A 22887-nucleotide genomic window follows, 5' to 3' on the forward strand; every position below is an offset into this window, starting at 1 on the left:
ACAGGAATGTGGGAAGGGAGGACCTTGAGACAATCACTATCACTAGGGGGGTAGTGCTGGATAGGCTAATGGGACTGAAGGTAGACAAGTCCCCTGGTCCTGATGAAATGCATCCCAGGGTATTAAAAGAGATGGCGGAAGTTATAGCAGATGCATTCGTTATAATCTACCAAAATTCTCTGGACTCTGGGGAGGTACCAGCGGATTGGAAAGCAGCTAATGTAACACCTCTGTTTAAAAAAGGGAGCAGGCAAAAGGCAGGTAACTATAGGCTGGTTAGTTTAACATCTGTAGTGGGGAAAATGCTTGAAGCTATCATTAAGGAAGAAATAGTGGGACATCTAGATAGGAATAGTGCAATCAAGCAGACGCAGCATGGATTCATGAAAGGGAAATCATGTTTAACTAACTTACTGGAATTTTTTGAGGATATATCGAGCATGGTGGATAGAGGTGTACCGATGGATGTGGTGTATTTAGATTTCCAAAAGGCATTCGATAAGATAACACACAAAAGGTTACTGCAGAAGATAAAGGTACGCGGAGTCAGAGGAAATGTATTAGCATGGATAGAGAATTGGCTGGAGAACAGAAAGCAGAGAGTCGGGATAAATGGGTCCTTTTCCGGTTGGAAATCAGTGGTTAGTGGTGTGCCACATTGATCAGTGCTGGGACCACAACTGTTTACAATATACATAGATGACCTAGAAGAAGGGACAGAGTGTAGTGCAACAAAATTTGCAGATGACACAAAGATTAGTGGGAAAGCGGGTTGTGTAGAGGACTCAGCGAGGCTGCAAGGAGATTTGAATAGGTTAAGCGAATGGGCTAAGGTTTGGCAGATGGAATACAATGTCGGAAAGTGTGAGGTCATCCACCTTGGGAAAAAAAAAAACAGTAAAACAGTAAAAGGGAATATTATTTGAATGGGGAGAAATTACAACATGCTGTGGTGCAGAGGGACCTGGGGGTCCTAGTGCATGAAACTCTTTTGAGTTTACCTGCAAAAACAAAAACATTAAAACCATGCCACCTGCCTGGGTGACACAGCAGACATTTACAAGGCCCTTTTTTTTTCTTTTTTTTTTTGGGCACTAAAATCAAATTTTCCTTTTTTCCAGTGCCCCCTATAAAAGGAGAGGGGGACACTAAAAGCACCGGCAATTAAAACAAAATAAACTTCAAAACGTAAAATCAAATTAAAATTTGGTTGCCGGGCGTGATGATGCACTCCAGTCCCTCCGGTGCCCACCTCTCGCGGAAGGCCGCGAGCGTACCGGTGGACACCGCGTGCTCCATCTCCAAGGACACCCTGGACCGGATGTAAGAGCGGAAGAGAGGCAGGCAGTCAGGTTGAACGACCCCCTCGACCGCCCGCTGCCTGGACCGGCTGATGGCACCCTTGGCCGTGCCCAGGAGCAGTCCTACGAGGAGGCCTTCGGACCTACCCGCTCCCCTCCGCACAGGGTGCCCAAAGATCAGGAGAGTGGGACTGAAGTGCAGCCAGAATTTCAGGAGCAGCCCCTTCAAATAGTGGAACAGGGGCTGCAACCTTGTGCATTCAATAAAAACATGGAACACGGACTCCTCCAGACCGCAGAAATTGCAGGCGGCCTGGGAGTCCGTGAACCGGCTTAAAAATTTGTTGCACGGCACTGCTCCGTGCACCACCCTCCAGGCCAAGTCCCCGATGAATAGTGGGAGGACCCCTGCGTAGAGTGCCCTCCATCGGGGACCCCCGCCTCCTCCGGACGGCAAGATGGTACGCCATGGCGTGTCCGGACGGCCGGCGAGGATGGCAAAGTTGAGGGTGTGCAGGAGCAGCCCGTACAGGAAACCCCTCCGCGCGGAACTGAAAGGCACGGAGGGGATTTCCCCGAGGCGGCTCAAGTTGTGAGGCGCCGGCCCCCGAGGGAGGTTCCGGGGTTTGGCGCCGATGAGGAATTCCGTCCGGACGGGGGTCAGTTCGGACGGGATCTCCCCACGTGCTTGAGCCTCCTCGATGCACCTAACGGAGTCAGGGCCCAGAGCTGTTTTTAGCGACTCGATGGCATCGGCCGCGTGGCGGACGTTGGCAGAAATTAGGCGCCGCGCCAGCGTGTCTGGCGCCATCCAGCCCGCTCCTCCGCCATTGAGCAGGTCCCTGACCCTGGTCACCTCACCAGCCACAGCCCTCTCTTCCGACCGCCACATGAAACCTCGGCCGTGGAGGTACGGATTCCCGAACAGCGGTTCCTGCAGGACGGCCGCCACTCCAGCCGGCGGAGAGCTGCGCTTGGTGGAGACTTTGTTCCAGACCCTGATGAGTTCCCTGTAAAAGACAGGCAGCTCCCGGAGGGCGGTCCTGGCACCCCCCAAGTTCACAAACAGGAGCTGCGTGTCATAATTGAGGTCGAGCTGCTGGCGGAAGAAATACCTCGCCAGAGCGCACCACCTAGGAGGGGGCTCGACGTAAAGGTATCTCTGCAGGGTCTGAAGACGGAAAGTCGCGAGCTGGGCGCTGACGCACACCAACGACTGACCGCCCTCCTCAAGCGGGAGACTCAGGCCCGCGGCAGAGACCCAGTGCTTCCTGTTGTTCCAGAAGAAGTCCACCAGCTTCTTCTGTATCTTGGCGACAAATGCAGGGGGAGGGGTCAAAGTGACCAGCCGGTACCACAACATTGCGGCCACCAGCTGGTTTATGACTAGCGCTCGACCCCTGTAGGACAGCACTCGGAGCAGTCCTGTCCAGCGCCCTAGGCGAGCGGCGACCTTGGCCTCCAGCTCCTGCCAGTTCGCCGGCCAGGCTCCCTCGTCGGGGCTAAGGTAGACTCCCAGATAGAGGAGATGGGTCGTGCTCCAGGCAAAAGGCCTGAGCTCCTCCGGCAGGGAGTCCACCCGCCACTGACCCACCAGGAGTCCGGAACATTTCTCCCAGTTGATCCTGGCGGAGGACGCGGCCGAGTAAATCTCCTGGCATTCACGCATCCTCCGCAGGTCAGCGGGATCCTCTACCGCGAGGAGCACGTCATCGGCGTAAGCCGAGAGGACGACCTCCACGCCCGGTCCTTGCAGAGCCAGTCCCGTCAACCTCGTCCGCAAGAGGCGCAGGAAAGGCTCCACGCAAACGGCATATAACTGGCCGGACATGGGGCATCCCTGGCGCACCCCTCTCCTAAAGCGAAGGGGCGCTGTCAAGGACCCGTTAACCTTAATCAGACACTCCGCGGCGGCATACAAAAGTCGGATCCGGGCGACGAAATGCGTCCCGAACCCGAAAGCGCGCAGAGTTCCGAGCAGATAGTCGTGATCCACCCTGTCGAACGCCTTCTCTTGGTCGAGGGATAGGAAGGCGACCGACAGACCAGCCTCCTGGGAACAATGGATGAGGTCCCGGACCAGATGGATGTTATCGTGGATTGTCCGGCCCGGGACCGTGTAGGACTGGTCGGGGTGGATCATGTGGTCCAGCACGGCACCAAGGCGAGCAGACATCGCCCTGGCGAAGATTTTGTAGTCCGTGCTGAGGAGGGAGACCGGGCGCCAGTTCTTAAGGAGGCGGAGATCGCCCTTCTTAGGCAGCAGGACGATGACTGCCCTGCGCCAAGAGAGGGGCATCTCCCCGGTCGCCAGACTTTCCCCCAGGACCCGCTCGTAGTCGCCCCCCAGGACGTCCCAGAACGCCCTGTGGAACTCCACGGTCAGCCCGTCCAGCCCCGGGGATTTTCCCCTCGAGAGCCGGGCGAGGGCACCGGTCAGCTCCGCCAGGCTTAGCGGAGCTTCCAGATTTTCGGCGCCCTCCGGGCTGACCTTCGGCAGGTCCTCCCACAAAACTCTACGCGCTTCCTCGCTGGACGGATCCGGAGAGAACAGAGCCCCGTAATATTCACGGGCCCTGTTGTTGACGCCCTCCGGATCCGAGACGAGAGAGCCGTCGTCGGCCAGCAGCGTCAAGAGCTGCTTACGGACACTCTGCCTTTTTTCCAGCGAGTAGAAGAAGGGGGAGCCGCGGTCCAGATCCCGCAGGAACCGGATCCGCGACCTCACGAACGCGCCTCGGGACCCGACGAGCTGCAGGTCCTTCAGCGCGGCCTTCTTCGCTTCGTACACCGTCCGCAGGGCCGGGTCCTGGACGACTTGACCGAGACGGGCTTCCAGGTCGAGCACCTCTTTTTCTAGGCGCCCGACTCTGGCCGCCCGCCTCTTGGTCGACCCCCCTCGCGTACTCTTGACAGAAGACGCGGACGTGAGCCTTGCCCACGTCCCACCATAGCCTCAAGGAGGGGAAGCCCCCTGCTTCCTTCTCCAGTCGGACCAGAATCGACGGAACGAGTCCTGGAACCGCACGTCCTCCAGCAGCTGGTTGTTAAAGTGCCAGTACGCGGACCCCGTCCTCGCACGGAGCGAAGCGAGCTCCGCCCACACCAGGTGGTGGTCCGAACACGGCACCGGCCGCATGGAGGCCGCCCGGACGCAGGAAACGTACGCCCGAGACACGTAAAGGCGGTCGACTCTAGACCATCCAACTCCAGGCCTCACCCAAGTAAAGGCGCTGGAGTCGGGGTGGAGATTTCGCCAGACGTCCACCAAGTCGAAGGACCCGACCAGGTCCCTCAACTTCTCCATCGCCGTCATGCACTGCGGGGCACCGGAGCGGTCCCTCGCCTCGAGGGTGCAGTTAAAATCCCCCCCGAGGACAATGCAGTCGCCGACGTCGACGGAGCCAAGAAGAGCGGACACTTCTTCAAAGAAGCGCGTTTGCTGCGGGCCGGGCTGAGGGGCGTACACGTTCACGAGATGGAGCGGCACGTCCCCCAGGCGAACCGTTACGTGCAGCAAGCGGCCTGGCACGGGCTCCTCGACCCCCAAGATCTCCGGCTGAAAATGCGGGCCCAGCAAGATGGCCACCCCACTAGAAATGGCGGTGAGGTGGCTCATGCGGACCTCTCCTTGCCATTCCAGGAGCCACGTGGCTTCGTCTCCCGGAACGGTGTGGGTTTCTTGCAGGAAGCACACCGCATATTTCCCCTCCCGCAGGAGCGAAAAATTGTCAAATCTACGGCGTCCTAGTGCATGAATCCCAAAAGGTTAGTTTGCAGGTGCAGCAGGTAATCAGGAAGGCAAATGGAATGTTGGCCTTCATTGCGAGAGGGATGGAGTACAAAACCAGGGAGGTCTTGCTGCAACTGTATAGGGTATTGGTAAGGCCGCACCTGGAGTACTGCGTGCAGTTTTGGTCACCTTACTTAAGGAAGGATATACTAGCTTTGGAAGGGGTACAGAGACGATTCACTAGGCTGATTCCAGAAATGAGGGGGATACCTTCTCATGATAGATTAAGTAGACTGGGTCTTTACTCCTTGGAGTTCAGAAGGATGAGGGGTGATCTTATAGAAACATTTAAAATCATGAAAGGGATAGACAAGATAGAGGCAGAGAGGTTGTTTCCATTGGTAGGGGAGACTAGAACTAGGGGGCACAGCCTCAAAATACGGAGGAGCCAATTTAAAACTGAGTTGAGAAAGAATTTCTTCTCCCAGAGGGTTGTGAATCTGTGGAATTCTCTGCCCAAGGAAGCAGTTGAGGCTAGCTCATTGAATGTTTTCAAGTCAAAGATAGATAGATTTTTAACCAATAAGGAAATTAAGGGTTACGGGGAGAGGGCGGGTAAGTGGAGCTTAGTCCACGACCAGATCAGCCATGATCTTATTGAATGGCGGAGCAGGCTCAAGGGGCTCGATGGCCTACTCCTGTTCCTAATTCTTATGTTCCTATGTTCTTATGCCCCAGTATTTCCTTCCATGGCTCGGTGTCTAATTTTGTTTGACAACGCTCCTGTGAAGCGCCTTGGGATGCTTTACTACGTTAAAAGGTGCTACATAAATGCAAGTAGTTGCTGTTGTAAATTGATGCACACACTCAAAGAAACTACTTTTCATAATCCACAATTTTTCAGCTGAAAATATGAAAAGGACAATGTTAGTAAAATCTTATTCTGACTTCAAACCATAGAACCATAAAACTGGACTTTTCCAGCACGTCCATGGATGATGGTGCTGATGTAGATTGAGGAACGATATGGAGGAGGCTAGAGTGGAGCCTAAATGCTGACAGGCCTTTATGCACAAAACTCTTTACCATGCATCCCCATACAGTACTTAAGAATACTTTAGTAAGCTCACAAAGCAACAGTCACTACTTCAAAAAGTAATGAATTGGCTGTGAAGTGCTTTGGGATGTCACGAGAATGTGAAAAATGCTATCTAAATGCAAGTTTTTATTTTATAGTTAGAAATAAAACATAAAATATACACCAGCACTACTTGGGACAGAACTTTAAAAAAAAAGTTACATCCACAATGTCAGGAAGTGAAACTACTCCACGCGTGTAATATCAGGGAGGAGGAAATGAGTGTAGTAAATTTGGAGTTTAGGAATGAAAGGATAAAGCTCAGAGATGCAACGGCCATAGCTGAATCAGTAAAACAGAGAGGCGAGAAAGATTTTGCTTGAGAGAGATCGAAGGCGAGAGGCAAGATGGTGTATGGAAACCACAGCATTGTGTGGCGGGCCCTGCATCCTCACAACATTGAAATTGCAGTGTCTCCTAATTCATTCTTCCGCAAAGTCCTCCCATCCTTCTACAATCAACAGGCTTTTCAAACCCAAGTTCAGCATCACCTAGTCACTGATTTTAATGTGTCTGGTCTTCCCTCCCACACTTTTCAACATTGATGGTATCCTGCACTACGGGACTTAGTCCTCACTTACGTTTCTCAATTGTGATTCTTGTAGAACACTACCATGCTTACTCTACATTGTAACCAAAGCTCAAGCCCATTGTAATGCCACAATGAAACTGCCATGGGTGCCAGAAGAACAGACTGAAGTGACAATATTTGCTCCGGATTAGCTTTCTTCAGGAGTCCAACACTATTGGAGAAACATCTGATAACATAATCAATATCAAAACAAATGACATGGCTAATGTCGAGGATCAAAGGGTTTTACTATAATCTGTAATATATTAAATCAAAAAACAGCATATTTCATTGCACACACATGCTGCAGGGGCTAGTACATTGGTTGCAGTTATTTTCAAACCAAAAAAAGCTTGTGTGATGCCACAGGCTGGGTTCCCTTAGTGCTTATAAACAACCCAACACTTTAAAAAGTTAATAAATGTTATTCCCAAGCCACATAAATCTGTATGGCACGTAGAGAATAGCAGATACCCAGGAGCAATTACAAAGCAATAATAGAATTGAATGCTCCTGTGACATCTTAATCTGCAAGGTCAAAACTAGAGTAACTTTATAATTGCCATCTAGAACCATGAATTGGATTTTTGCCTTACATTCATTCCAGAACATATGTTCTCATAACTAATTTATATATTGTGAACATCTTTTTAGTTGCAAGTCTATTTTGTGGGCAGTCAGTATGGACAAGGGCTGCCAGGGTTCTGACTATAAAGGAGGGCCAGAGAACATTATTGAGTGACAATTCACTAAAATATACACCAACACCTGATGGTAGATAGAAGACAACTCATTCCTCCAAACTTGAGTCAAATACTTCCTGCCAGTGCTCAACATTTTCAGGGTAACATCACTACTCGTCATAGATTAGTACATCCATCTATTGATTGATACCAGTCTTGGATACAGCTCACAGCAACACACCTAAAAACAGAATATCTAGTCATATTTGTGGGACCTTGCTGTGTGGAAATTAGCTGCCGTGTTTCCTGCATTACAACAGTAACTGCATTTTACAAAGTAGTTAATTGCCTTTAGTGTGCTTTGGGATGTCCTGAGGTTGCAAAGCACTATGCAAATGCAATTTTTTCCTTTCTTGCAACACCCTTCTGTGTCACTTGTTATCACAGGCAAATTTATTCCAAACACCTAGTTGGTCATGTGATTCACTCAGACTGATACCTTCTCAAGAATTGTAGCAGACCACAGACCAAATAATGTGAGCAATTCTAAGTTATGTATAAAACTAGGACGGTTTAAACTTTTCAAAGTTATTTTTTACATTTACATTTTCTACCTCCTCTACTTGGATCTTTCCTTTTTAAAGATGCAAAACATCCTTTAAATGGTGCATTTCAGCACTCCTCACCCCCTCCCACCTCAAGAGCAGACCAATATCTCTTTTTCAGTGACCTGTAAACATCAGGAAATCCTGCATTCTCATCTTGACCACCTAACTGACTCAATCATTCATTTCAGGAATGCCTGAGCAAACACCTTCTAGCCTTAATGACACAAGCCTACTTTCTATTTCACACAGGAGAAAAAGGGATTCATTTTGGATTGCTCCAGAAAAGCTACACATTGAGCCAAATGGCCTCTTTCTGTGCTGCAAACATCTATGATTCTGAAACTGCTCATTCTTTGACTTGCCATGAGCAGCACGACTTAGAAAAAAGTTGTCAGAAAGAAAAAATGAAGACACTCATGCAGGTTACCCATTATTTTTTGGTAATTCTGGACATCGAGGCAACCTATAACTCATAAGTTGTGAACATATAACTCATCCTCAGAAATGTAAAGCAATGGAGAATAAAACTTTCAAGCCCACAAATATTCATTCGTGCTAAGAAAACTGGGTACGTTCAGCATACCCACGCTACTGTTTCATAGAAATGTTTCAAAGAAGTAGATTTTAAATATATAAAACCTGTCTAGATACTGTAAAACGATTCAACCTAAACATTTTTGTAATGTTATCAGGACCATTAAATAGTTACTACTCTAAACCTAGGATTGTCTGCCAGTGTCTTGGCATACATTGCTCCTGCAACCAACACCACCAAGAAAAGGTTAATTGTTGCTTGTAGGATCTTTCTGTGTGCAAATTGGCTGCTGCATTTGTCCACATTTCAGAAGATATCCATTGGTATGAGGCACTTTGGGACACAGTAGGATATGATATGTGATATTAACAGCAACTTCTTGCTTTCCCTTACAGTGGCGTTTTAGAGTGGCACTCCCTGCCCCATTCATAGTTAAAATTTAAAATCAAAATTGTTAAAAAATGATCAAAGTCGGTTTCTTTTACTTTTAAAAGCATTACATGCTTAAGGATTTCAATGAATGTTCATCGGTACAAAAACAGACATCAGGTCTAGTCATGATTCTAACTCATATTTTAAACCTGCTTTGTTTAGTATCACATCCTTTTGGGTGTCCCAAAGTGCTTCACATCCAATGGATCGCTGCTGAAGTATAGACAAATGCAGCAGCCAATTTGCACACAGGAAGATCCTACAGGCAGCCACTGATTATAGTTTCATTTGTTTTTTGGTGGTCGTTGGTTGAGGGACCAATGTTTGCCAAGACACCAGCAGCCCTAGTGAGGAAGGGGTCCGCCCTCGGTTTAAATTGTCCATGACACCACACGAGTGTGCAATGGCCAAATAAAGGGTTAAGGCTGGCAGAGGAAGCTCTACAGGCCCTGCCCCATCACTCACTTATGCTCTTATGGTTCATATGCAAGAGCAGAGCGAGCTGGGAGCCAAATCACACCTCACAGACAGAAATTAATAATCAGAGCAAAGCTTAAGGAAGAGAATAATTCAGTAACCTGAAGATCGCAGCCCTTGATGAAGGTAAAATGAATCGGCAATGAGAGGGGGTAAAGAAAAAACACACCCCGCCAGTCAAGCTTGAGTGCTGCCTTCTCAGTCTAACTTGATCGTTGCCCAGATCCCCCCCCCATCTCTCCGTCGCCTTGATTGGCGTGGCCGCCGCCGATTCTGCACGTAACCTCACGTCTATTCGTCGAATGGAATGTCAATCACCAGCGAGCCGGAATGTTCGTCCAATTTGAACGGTCAACCGAACGTCATCACGCGCCCCTCTGCCCCGCCCCTTCCTTTTGTCCCCGCCCCCCTTTCTTCCTCGCGGATCCCGCCGATTGGGGCGATGACGCCAGCGGGTGGTCCAAAGGCGCCGCGCGATAGGTCGGAGCGGACTGTCAATTGTGTGACGTCACCAACAGCAGGGGCGGGGCTGGCGGCCTGGCCGCGCCTGCGCAGTCGGCGGCTGTCTGCGTGGGGGTGGTTTGTTCAAAATGGCGGCGCCCTGTCTGACTCGTTTGGGAAGTTAGCGAGCCGGAGTGAAAGTGCCGCGAGTTTTCGTGTGTTAATTCCTCGGAGTGCTTGAGTTTATTTATCTTTCTTCCTTGACCCTCGTCTCCTCGGATCTCGCGGTTACTGTTGAGACCGAGCCGATTTGTGAGGGTTGATTGAGCTGGACGGTCGGGGAGAGGGAGGCTGTGCGTCTCTGTGGAGCCGAGTCTGGTGCAGTGGAGGCTGGGGCCTCAGCACCGTCTGAGGTAAGGGAGCGAGGCGCCTCGCTCACATGCAGTCAGCGGCTGGTTGCGGCCACCGCGGAAGGGAGCCGCCAGTCACAGCAACATAAGAAATAGGAGCAGGAGTAGGCCATTTGGACCCTCGAGCCTGCTCTGCCATTCAATAAGATCATGGCTGATCTGATCATGGACTCGGGTCCATTTCCCTGCCCGCTCCCCATAAACCTTTATTCCCTTATCGTTCAAAAATCTGTCTTTCTCTGTCTTCAATAGAGAATTCCATAGATTTACAACCCTCAGAGAAGAAATTCCTTCTCATCTCAGTTTTAAATGGGTGGCCCCTTATTCTGAGACTATGCCCCCTAGTTTTAGTTTCCCCTATGAGTGGAAATATCCTCTCTGCATCCACCTTGTTGAGCCCCCTTATTATCTTATATGTTTTGATAAGATCACCTCTCATTCTTCTTAACTCCAACGTGTATAGGCCCAACTTGCTCAACCTATCTTCATAAGTCAACCCCTCATCTCTGGAATCAACCTAGCGGACCTTCTCTGTACAGCCTCCAATGCAAGTATATCCTTTCTTAAATACGGAGACCCAAACTGTACGCAATACTCCAGGTGTGGCTTCACCAATACCCTGTACAGTTGTAGCAGGACCTCTCTGCTTTTATACTCTATCCCCTCCTTGTAATAAAGGCCAAACATTCCATTTGCCATCCTGATTACTTGCTGAACCTGCATACTAATGTTTTTTGTTTCATGCACAAGGAGCCCCCCCTCTGTACTTTGCAGTTTTTCACCATTTAAATTATAATTTGCTTTTCTATATTTTCTGCCAAAGTGGATAACCTCACATTTTCCCACATTATACGCCATCTGCCAAATTTTTGCCCACTCACTTAGCCTGTCTATATCCCTTTGCAGATTTTTTGTGTCCTCCTCACAATTTGCTTTCCCACCCATCTTTGTATCATCAGCAAACTTGGCTACATTACACTCGGTCCTTTCAGCCAAGTCATTAATATAGATTATAAATAGTTGAGGTTCCAGCACCGATCCCTGCGGTACCCCACTAGTTACTGTTGGCCAACTGGAAAATAACCCATTTATCCCGATTCTCTGTTTTCTGTTAGTTTGCCAATCCTCTATTCATGCTAATATATTACCCCCAACCCTGTGAGCTTTTATCTTGTGCAGTAACCTTTGATGCGGCACCTTATCGAATGCCGTCTTGAAATCCAATTACACCACGTTCATTGGTTCCCCCTTATCCACTCTGCTCGTTACATCCTCAAAGGTCTCCAGCAAAGTTGTCAAATATGATTTCCCTTTCATAAAACCATTCTGACTCTGCTTTATTGAATTATGCTTTTTCAAATGTCCCACTATTGCTTCCTTAATAATGGACTCTAGCATTTTCCCAACAACAAATGTTAGGCTAACTGGTCTATAGTTTCTTGCTTTTTGTCTGCCTCCTTTTTTAAATAGGGGGCGTTACATTTGCGGTTTTCCAATCCGCTGGGACCACCCTAGAATCCAGAAAATGTTGGTAGATTGCAACGAATGCATCCACTATCTCTGCAGCCACGTCTTTTAAGACCCGAGGATGTAAGCCATCAGGTCCAGGGGACTTGTCTGCCTTTCGTCCCATTATTTTAGTGATAGTGATTGTATTAAGTTCCTCCCTCCCTATAGCCCCTTCATTATCCACTATTGAGATGTTTTTACTGTCTTCTACCGTGAAAACCGATACAAAATATTTGTTCAAGGTCTCTGTCATTTCCCTGTTCTCCATTATTACTTCCCCAGTCTCATCCTCTAGGGGACCAACATTTACTTTAGCCACTGTTTTCCTTTTTATGTACCTGTAGAAACTCTCACTGTCTGTTTTTATATTTCATGCTAGTTTACTTTCATAATCTATCTTCCCTCTCTATCATTTTTTTAGTCATTCTTTGCTGGCTTTTAAAAGTTTCCCAATCCTCTGGCCTCCCACTAGTCATGGCCACATTGTATGCCCTTGTTTTCAATATGATACCATCCCTTATTTCCTTAGTTAGCCACACATGGTAATCTCTTCTCTTACAGTCTTTCCTTCTCAGTGGGATATATTTTTGTGGCGAGTTATGAAATATTTCCTTAAATGTCTGCCACTGCTCATCAACCGTCCCATACTTTTATCTATTTTCCCAGCCCACTTGAGCCAACTCTGCCCTCATACCTTTGTCGTCTCCTTTATTTAAGCTTAGGACACTGGTTTGAGAACCAATTTTCTCACCCTCCAACTGAATTTGAAATTCAGTCATGTTATGGTCACTCATTCCTGGAGGATCCTTTACTAGGAGATCATTTATTAATCCTGTCTCATTACACAGTATCAGATCTAAGATAGTCTGCTTCCTGTTTGGTTCCACAACGTACTGTTCAAGGAAACTATCCCGGATACATTCTATGAACTCTTCCTCAAGGCTAGCTTTGCCAATTTGCTTTGTCCAATCAATATGAAGATTAAAATCGCCCATGATTATTGCCGTTCCTTTTTGACAAGCCTCCATTATTTCTTGACTTATACCCCGTCCAACAGTGTAGCTACTGTTAGGGGGCCTATAGACTACGCTCACCGGCGACTTTTTCCCCTTATTATTCCTTATCTCCACCCAAACTGATTCAACATCTTGATCTTCTGAGCCAATATTGTTTCTCACTAACTCACTGATCTCATCCTTTATTAACAGTGCTACCCCACCTCCTTTTCCTTTCTGTCTGTCCTTCCGAATTGTCAAATACCCCTGAATATTTAGTTCCCAGTCCTGATCACCTTGCAACCACATCTCTGTAATGGCTATCAAATCATACCCATTTGTATCTATTTGTGCCATCAACTCCTCTATTTTGTTCCAAATGCTTCAGATAAAGAGCTTTTAAATTTGTGTTTTTACCATTTTTCCTGCTTTGACCCCACTTTCTGATTCACCTTTATGTTTATACATTCTGTCCCTCGCTCTGGTTTTCATTTCCCCGAGTCCTACCCTGCTCTATTGCCTTCTCCTTATTCTTTCCCCTTTCTAAATTTTCGCTCACCTGAATCCTTCCCCCCCCCCCCCCCACTAATTAGTTTAAAGCCCTCTGTACAGCCCTAGTTATTTGATTCACCAGGACCCTAGTCCCAGCACGGTCTAAGTGGAGCCCATCCGAATGGAATAGCTCCCTCTTATCCCAGTACTGGTGCAAGTGTCCCACGAACCAAAACCCATTTCTCCCACACCAGTCTTTGAGCCACTTCTTTAACTCTCTGATCTTATTTACCCTATGCAAATTTGCTTGTGGCTCAGGTAGTAATCCAGAGATTATTTCCTTTGTGGTTCTGCTTTTTAATTTGGCCCCTAGCTGCTCATAATCCCTCAGCAGAACCTCTTTCTTTATTCTATCTGTCGTTGGTACCCATGTGGACCACGACAACTGGATCTTTCCCCTCCCATTCCAAGTTCCTCTCCAGCCCAGAGGAGATGTCCTTAACCCTGTCACCGGGCAGGCAGCACAGCCTTCGGGACTCGTGCTCTCAGCTGCAGAAAACAGTATCTATCCCTCTAATGATACTCTCCCCTACCACTATTAAATTTTTTTTTACTCCCCCCACTTGAATGGCTCCCTGTACCACAGCGCTGTGCTCAGTTTGCACATCCTCCCTGCAGTCCCTGCTCTCGTCCACAAAGGGAGCAAGAGCCTCGAACCTGTTGAACAAGAGCAAGGGCTGAGACACCTCCATCACTCCATTCTGAGTCTCCATACCTTCCTCACTTGTAGTCACACGCTACAGTCCCAACCACGGATCGAATTTGAATTAACTAATCTAATTGGTACGACTAGCTCCTGGATCACGGCATCCAGGTAACTGTCCCCCTCCGTGATGTGTCGCAGTGTCTGCAGCTCTGACACCACTCATCAACATGGAACCGAAGTTCCTCGAGCTGCAGACACATGCTGCAGATGTGGTCGCTGTGGACCTCAGTTGCGTCCACCAGCTTCCACATGTTGCAGCAGTGACATATCGTCTGCCCTGCCATCTCTAATGTATTTAATTAATTAGATTTAATTTTTAGTTATTAATCCCGGCCCCTAATTTAAGGCCCTTAATTTAAAGCCCCCGAGCTTGTTCTGCCGTTCAATGAGATCATGGCTGATCTGCGACCTAACTGCACATACCCATATCCCTTAGTACCTTTAGTTAACAAAAATCTATCAATCTCTGATTTAAAATTAACAGTTAATCCAGCATCAATTGCAGTTTGCTGAAGAGAGTTCCTAACTCCTACCACCCTTTGTGTGTAGAAGTGTTTCCCAATTTCACTCTTGAAAAGCCTGTCTCTTATTTTTGGACTATGGTCCCTCGTCTTCGAATCCCAAACCAGCGGAAATAGTTTTTCTCTATCTATCCTATCTGGAGTGCAGGTATCTTTGGGGGTGGAGGGGGAGATGGTTCTAGGGCAGGAGGAGGTTGCAAAGATAGGGAGGAGCGATGCTATGGGGTGATTTGAACACTGGGATGAGAATTTTTAAATCGTTCTTCAGACTGGGATAGTTGGAGATGGGAGGCCATGGAGAATAAAGATGTTAAATTTGAGGTATTGGGCAACCGGGATCCAACGCAGGTTAGTGAGCGCGGGACACGGTGGGCAATAGGATGTAGGCAGCTGAAGTTAATGTTTGGTGGAACATGGGAGGCTGGAGGTGATGAAGGCAAGAATAAAGGTTTCAGCAGCAATATGGTCTTAGGTGGGCGATGTCATGAAGATGGAAATGTGCAGTCTTTGTGATGGAGATGCTATGGGGTCAGAAGCTCAGCTCGGGGTCGAATCAGACGCTGAGATTGCGAACAGTCTGGTTCACCTGAGACAGTGGCTTAGAAGGTGGCTGCAGTCGACGACGAGAAAGAAATTGAAGATGCCAAAACAAAGCCCCAAAAGGGCAGAAATCTCTCAATTCTTGTACAGCACAGGATATGGGGAGGAATGTCATACATCAATTGAGAGTCTGAAAGTGTCATTATATTTCTTGACCTCAAATTCTGACAAATGCTTACTGTATATGGTGATACCAGATGATAACATGTTGTCGAAGTTGTTTATGATAAAGCTACTGGTTCAGATGGGATGACAATCTAAATCTGGAGAAATACTGCACTTGGTTTGAATTGTTACAAATATTGAAGTTGAGAAATTTCATCAAATTTGGTCATGCTTGATTCAATATGTTATACTGACCATTATATCTTTGATCCATTATTATATAGCAAAATTAATAAGCCTCCAGAAATTGAAAAAGCCACTAAATATAGGTCTGGGAACCAAAGGCTTTCCAATGTGAGCTATTTGAAACAAAGCATGCATCTATCTTGAATCCTTCCAATCTGGTTTCTGCCCCTGCCACAGAACCGAAACGGCTCTCATCAAGGTCACAAATGACGTCCTTTGTGACTGTGACAAAGGTAAACTATCCCTCCTCATCCGACTTGTCTGTGGCCTTTGACACACTTGACCACGCCATCGTTCTCCAATGCCTCTCTACTGTCGTCCAGCTGGGATGGGACTGTACTTGCCTGGTCCCATTCTTATCTATCTAATTGTAGCCAGAGAATCTCCTGCAATGGCTTTTCTTCCCACTCCCGCATCGTTAGCTCTGGTGTCCCCGAAGGATCTATCCTTGGCCCCCTCCTATTTCTCATCTCCATGCTGCCCCTTGGCGACATCATCCGAAAACACAGCATCAATTTCCACATGTACGCTGATGACCCTCAGCTCTACTTCAGCACCACATCTCTTGACCCCTCCATGGTCTCTAAATTGTCAGACTGCTTGTCCGTACTGGATGAGCAGAAAATTTCTCCAGTTAAATATTGGGAAGACCGAAGCCGTTGTTTTCGGTCCCCGCCACAAACTGCGTTCCCTAGCCATTGACTCCATCCCCTCCCTAACATCTGTCTGAGGCTGAACCATACTGTTCGCAACCTTGGTGTCATATTTGACCCTGAAATGAGCTTCCAACAACGTATACATGGCATAACTAAGTCCACCTATTCCCACCTCTGTAATGTTGCCCGCCTCTGCCTTGTCTCAGTTCATCTGCTGCTGAAGCCGTCATCCATGCCGTTGTTACCTCTAGACTTGACTATTCCAACGCACTCCTGGCTGACCTCCCACGTTCTATCCTACATAAATGTGAGGTAATCCAAAATTCGGCTGCCCGTGTCCTAACTTGCACCAAGTTCCACTCACCCATCACCCCTGTGCTCACTGACATACATTGGCTCCCGATTTCAAAATTCCCATCCTTATTTTCGAATCCCTCCATGCCCTCCCCCCTCCTTATCTCTGTAATCTCCTCCAGCCCCACAAACCCCCGAAATATCTGCGCCCCTCTAATTCTGCCCTCTTGAGAATCCCTGATTATTGTCGCTCAACCATTGATGACCGTGCCTTGTGATGCCTAGGGCCTAAGCTCTGTAACTCTCCTTCCTCCTTTCAAGATGCTCCTTAGAACCTACCTCTTTGACCAATTGTTTTGTCACCTGCCCTAATTTCTCCTTATGTGGTTTGGTGTCCAATTTTGTTGTTGTAAAGGTGCTATATAAATACAAATTGTTGTTGTTGAAATCACATCTCTATATTCAGTGAGTTTACAAGAAGCTCTTTCTATGCAGGGCCTATTTAGACTTGATATCTGTGTGTATGTTTGTTATTGGAAATGCTATTTCAGACCTTGAAGGCATCTACATGTTTAGTTTTGCACAACTCAAACTTTTAATCTGTTATATTTACAGTTAGGGAGTACTTTCTGTTTAAAGTATTCTATCTTTTTAAAGAAAACTACATAGAATCTTGGTGTACTGTGTGACCCTGAATTTTGCTTTGTCTCCCACAACTAACCTGTTACCAGTATCTTATTCTAACTCTGAAAGATCACCTTATTGAGGTGTATAAAATTGAGGGGCTTGGATAGAGTGGATAGGAAGGATCTGCTTCCCTTGGCAGAGGGGGCAACAACCAGGGGGCATAGATTTAAAGTAATTGGGGGGGAGGTTTAGAGGAGATATGAGAGGAAATGTCTTCACCCAGAGGGTGGTGGGGATCCGTAACTCACTGCCTGAAAGGGTGGTAGAGGCAGAAACCCTCACCACATTTTAAAAAAATACTTGGATATGCACTTAAAGTGCCGTAACCTACAGGGCTACGGACCAAGAGCTGAAAAGTGGGATTAGACTGGACAGCTCTTGGTCGACCGGCGTGGACACAATGAGCCGAAATGGCCTCCTTCCATGCTGTAAATTTCTTTGATTCTGTGACCTACATTCCTACATCTTTCTTTCCCCCCTGCCCCCATTACCAATACTCGTATTCATATCTTTTTTGGCTCTATATTACAATTTTCCAACACATCTCCCTTTCCACATACTACAGCTCGTGCCAAATGATGCGGACTTGACATGCACGCCCATTATCACTCATTGAGCCTGTAGGTTCCCTGTGCTTATTTTGGATTAGAGTGCTGACTGCCCATTTCTAAGCCCACTCAAATTCAGTCAGGTTGGTAGTAGGATTTCTGTCTGTTTGGCGCTCCTCTTTTCAGCATGCGCAGGTGGTAGGTAGATGAAAATCGTCCTGTGATTTTGAAAGACTTGTGATTTTAATTGAAATAAACAATCTATTGGCTATTTCAGAAACACCACCAACAGCAAAGTGAAGGGAATAACCCTTCAGGGTGTGAAATAAAAGTGGGCTTCAACTTTCAGTGAAAATCAAAGTTTTCTTTTAGCTCGTGTGAGGCCACTGAATTTGCTGAAGTTAACAAATGGATCAACAGTTTATAATGGAGACTATTTGTCTGTGACCCCTCACATGAATCGTAGTTTATCTCCGTCTTTCCATGAGCTAAAATTGATGCCAAATTATGTGAAGAAAATACCCATAAAATGAGGCTTGTACGTGAGCTCCGGACTACCTAATCTGGAATATAGTCTTGCTATTGGATGGTATTACTCAACTAATCTGCACAAATCATCGTGTCTTACAACGTTAATCAGGGATTTTTTTTTACTAAGCAAAGTTAAAGGTGATTAGCTCTGTATTTTTCGTAGTGCCATTTATTCTGAATGCAGACGGTTTTGCAGCCAATGTAAATTTCAGTACTGGAGAGTTAGCGCACTTGCATAAGAACATAAGAAATAGGAGCCAGAAGTAGGCAACTTCAAGCCTGTTCCGTCATTCAATAAGATCATGGCTGATCTTCGATCTCAACTCCACTTTCCTGCCCGATTCCCCATGAGTCCAATAATCCCGGCCTTGAATATACTCCACGATTTAGCATCCATAGCCCTCTGGGATGGAGAATTCCAAAGATTCACAACCCTCTGAGTGAAGAAATTCCTCCTCATTTCAGTCTTAAATGGCCGTCCCCTTATCCTGAGTCTATGCTCTCAAGTTCTAGACTCTCCAGCCAGGGGAAACAACCTCTCAGCATCTACCCTGTCAATCCCCCTCAGAATGTTGCATGTTTCAATGAGATCACCTCTCATTCTTCTAAACTCCAGAGAGTACAGTCTCATGCTGGTATTGGAATAAGAAGGATCTGGCACATACCCCATTCCAGCTGACCTTTGCTCTTGCCTTGGCTTCCTTCCAATTGCAACACCAGAGCTCAGAAGTGATGAGGTCAGAGGTATTAACGTGTAGACTTTAAAAGCCAATATCAAGGACATCCTAAGAAGTGAAGTACAGAATGAACTCCTGTTTGCTTTAAATCCTGCATCATCCAAATTCATTCTCTTCTTGTAGGGGCATAGAATTCTTTTGAAATACAAGTGTTGGTCCTCCTGCTTACATTAGTGTAGTGCTTTTCTGGATGGTCATTAGTTTTATAATGCAAACAAAATCCCTGCAATAAAGCTGCTAGTTGTGAAACCAATTATAGATTTATCTTGGGTAAATTGTTTGCTTTCTGATTCCAGGTAAATGAAGGAAAATAAGGAGAACTCCACCCCGACTACTGCACTGGCAAACGTGGACCTCAGGAAGCCGTGCTGGTATTGGGATAAGAAGGATCTTGTGCACACCCCGTCACAGTTAGAGGGACTTGATCCAGCAACAGAGGCACGCTACCGTCGGGAGGGTGCCAGGTTTATATTTGATGTGGGAACACGTTTGGGGCTGTATCCTTTGAAATGTCTCTTCAGAATTTTTATTCATCAAGTTAAGGATGTCAGGATTGGGAAACGGGATACTTTCCTCTCCTCTCCCATCGTTGCACTATTATTAGCATTTTCCACTCCTGGTCGAGTGTTGGCCAGCCAGCTATGGAATACCGTTCCTGCTCTGTGCACCCATTAGGAAGTACATTGAGTAAATTCGCATGGGCTCGCAAAGAGATGTCTTTTGCCCCATTATTTTGGTTGGATTTAAACCCAGTTTGCACCTACAGTATTCTGACTCGCTGTCAATGTTCCCTCTAATTTTTATTTGCTTTAAATTTGTGCAGCCGCTCACACGTGCCGGATCACTTCCAGCGGCAGCACTGGTAAGCGGCCTGCGGAGGTCCTTGTGATCGGTGCGTGGCCGTGCACCTCAGGAGGAACATTGCTCACTGTGCCATCAGGTTGCTGACGTGTGTTTTAAAGTTGTTAATGTTCCACTATTTTCAATACAACTAATCTGTTCTAAAGATAGTCCAGCATATGTTTCATGCTGTCAGAATATGTATCTTATTGTGAAGTTTGATATTTCTTATCTACAAGATCACTAGGAAGAAAACTAATGCTGCAGCTTCCACATCACGATTACTATCCATCACTGTTATCCCTTGTGCAGCTAGCCTGACTGTAGCATTCTTGTTCCTGACTCCCCCTTTTTGAGGATTGATATTCCCAATGCGGAGTTAGACATACAGGTTGGGTATAATGACTCCATTAGAGATCATTTCTTTAGAAATTGAACCATAATTTCTTATTTATCCAATTCTGGATACAGAGAGGAAATCGTTGCATGTGGTAAAATTTCCAGGAGTACTTTGTCTGTTAAAGAGCTTTACTGTGATTGAAGCAGGTACTTCTCACCCTTCCTACCCACAGAGCCTTATTGTGAGCTTCATCCTCCATTTTTCTACTGTCTTTGGCAACAGTCATATACTGTTGTCTTTGCACATAAAAATAAAGCTCCTAATTACAGTTTTTTATTTAGACAAATGTTTTACTGACTTCCAAAAGAGACTCTTTCTCGCCCCCCCACCAGCCCCAACATTTTCAATGAATCTTAGTCAAGTCTTCGGCAACTTTGCCTTGACATGCGCACATCTCAGTGTTATTCACCTATTGCATCACCAAGTTCTGTCTTTAGATGTTACCTCGCTTCCCTTCAGCATCAGTTGATTTCAATTCCTGGCTTCAAAATCAGTTTTGAATGCAACGTGTCTGTAGAGAAGTTCTAAAAATCATGCATCAGTTGAACATAGTTGACTCAAGGCCGGAGGGAAGTAATTGGCTTAATCTCAAGCCAAAAAACTGCTCGGTATCTGCTCTGCAGGCAGTCCAGTGCTAAAGATGACTAAAGTATACATTGGTCTTAAATTGGCACCAATGTTTCCATTGGGATTCTTTACCCCATCTTCCCCCCCCCCCCCCCCCCCCCCCCCCCGCACATCCCTTCTGCAATTCGGAGAATTCTTTTGACTGATTCTGGGCTAATGTCTCCTCTTGGGTTTTATATATATACCAGAGAGCTCGGAACCTAGCTGAAACTTCATTTTGGACTAGTTGGATTTATAGAAATTTCCTGAATATCTGAACAAGCCTAATCCTGAAAAAAGCTCTGGCCCACAGTAAAGCAGTCTTAAATACAAAATGGTATGAGTTCTTTATTTGGGAGGTCCTTCTGCTTCCTGTTAAGAATATTGGGCTAAGGTAATGAAGAAACAAGTTATTTGCTTGTATAAATGAATATTCCAGCTAATTCAGACATTATACCATAAAACTGCACGATTGCCATGAAGGTACTTGACATGAGGCCAAGGACTGTATGTAAGGTATACTGCATCATGTAGGCATGACTGACATCTAGCCAGTTAAAATCTACTTTTAGCAGAGAGTTGAGAATTAACAGTCTAAAATGGAAGTTGAACCCAACATTAAGCTATAAAGTAAATGATGTATTCTTGTGTTACTTGGTTGCTCAGGAACCATCAAAGAGAGTGGATAGTGTTCTACTTGTGCTGTGGTTAGCTGTTCTCAACCAGTCTGGGGATCGAGGTGGAGATTTGCTCTGTTATTTGTCAACAGCTGCCTGAATCAACTTTTGCTTCCCATATGCGACGATGTCTTAGCCTAACAGCTTGGAAGAATATGCCAATTGTAGTGGCACCTCAGCTGAAAATTGCAAGCTCTGCACAGTCCAAGGATCAAATTTTGGACCTTCCTCGTCGGTGTGGCTCAGTTGCACACTGAGCGATGCATTAACCAACTGGGCTATTGGGGAATTTTAGAAATGTGTGGGGAGGGGACCTATGGAAAATATCTCCATGACAACATCTAGCCATACCTTGTATTGGCACTTGTAGCAGCAATGTCCCACCTCCAGGTGTTTCATGCATCCTCATTGCATCTCTGTCCCACTCCTGTATTTTTAGCTTTGTTTACAGCTGCTGAGGGAAATTATTGTTAACTAAATCTTTCCTTAACCAAGTCTACAAGACATTATGACACACTGGCCACGGGAATTATCTATTTTCATCGTTTTTATATGTTTCATTCCTTCAAGCAATTTCCGAGATATGTAAGTACTAGATAGGTTTCATTTTAAATGAAACCAACAGCTTTCTAATGCTGTGATAAAGCCTAAGTGCTCTGGTATATTTTCCTCAACCCTACTGGCTTTTCTTTCCCACAGATTGTAGCAAATTGACACAATTACTTTTGCAGCACATTTGCCTTCCAATTGTGCATTTAGGAAACTGGGCCACGCAGCGCACTTTGAAACTTGGTGCGTACTGTGGTATCTGGTATTCTCATTTGCTTTCTTCAGCCTGACTTGTTACACTATAAAGGAAATTATGAGCAGAAGTGAATCCAGGGCAATGAAGATTGTAAATGGTCCAGGTATAATATGCCAGAGTATATAATAACTAACCCTAGCATTACAATTGTTCCACTGATGCAGGCCTATCCTGCACTTGACTGTAATCAACACTATAAGGTTGACTCGAGTGGCCTAGCAAAAAACTCAGTTGTACACCAAGGATTGCCACCATCTCGGGGCAACTAGAAGAATAATAATAAATGCGGCCTTGCCAGTGTCAGCCATATGCTCTGAGACTGCAGACTAATGTTCCAGTCAGTGGAGTGCCTCCTTGAGACTTCAAGTGCTGGTTCTCCCTTGAATGGAGAAAACAATAATATAAGTTTTTTAAGATTTACAAACATTTCAAAACGCTTTTGTGGATGAGAAGCGCCCTTAAATATAGCCTATCAAGCTTCATTGAAATTGGGGAAATGGCCATTTCTGTCAAAATTTTACACTGACAACTTTGTCCCTGCAT

The 22887-nt window shown here is 46.3% G+C and overlaps 2 protein-coding genes across 6 annotated transcripts in view; one reads left to right on the top strand and one right to left on the bottom strand.

The window, feature by feature from the left end:
* The window catches only part of setd3 (SET domain containing 3, actin histidine methyltransferase), a 172102-nt gene extending 162408 nt beyond the window's left edge, over positions 1–9694 (bottom strand). For 2 of the 3 annotated variants that reach the window (XM_070879564.1, XM_070879562.1), the window contains exon 1: positions 9580–9694. The gene's annotated coding sequence lies outside the window, so the exon portion shown is untranslated. The remainder of the gene's footprint in view (positions 1–9579) is intronic. The other variant, XM_070879566.1, reaches the window with a different exon arrangement.
* A 330-nt stretch (positions 9695–10024) lies between these two features.
* ccnk (cyclin K) overlaps positions 10025–22887 on the top strand; it is a 33966-nt gene continuing 21103 nt past the window's right edge. For 2 of the 3 annotated variants that reach the window (XM_070879568.1, XM_070879570.1), the window contains exons 1-3: positions 10025–10332; positions 19313–19513; positions 22043–22124. In XM_070879568.1, coding sequence (XP_070735669.1) covers positions 19317–19513; positions 22043–22124 — 279 coding nt within the window. In that variant the 5' untranslated portion in view covers positions 10025–10332; positions 19313–19316. Of the gene's footprint in view, positions 10333–15740; positions 15797–19312; positions 19514–22042; positions 22125–22887 lie in introns of all 3 variants that reach the window. The other variant, XM_070879569.1, reaches the window with a different exon arrangement.

The sequence above is a fragment of the Pristiophorus japonicus genome, chromosome 4 (genome assembly GCF_044704955.1).
Source record: "Pristiophorus japonicus isolate sPriJap1 chromosome 4, sPriJap1.hap1, whole genome shotgun sequence".
NCBI lineage: Eukaryota > Metazoa > Chordata > Chondrichthyes > Pristiophoridae > Pristiophorus > Pristiophorus japonicus.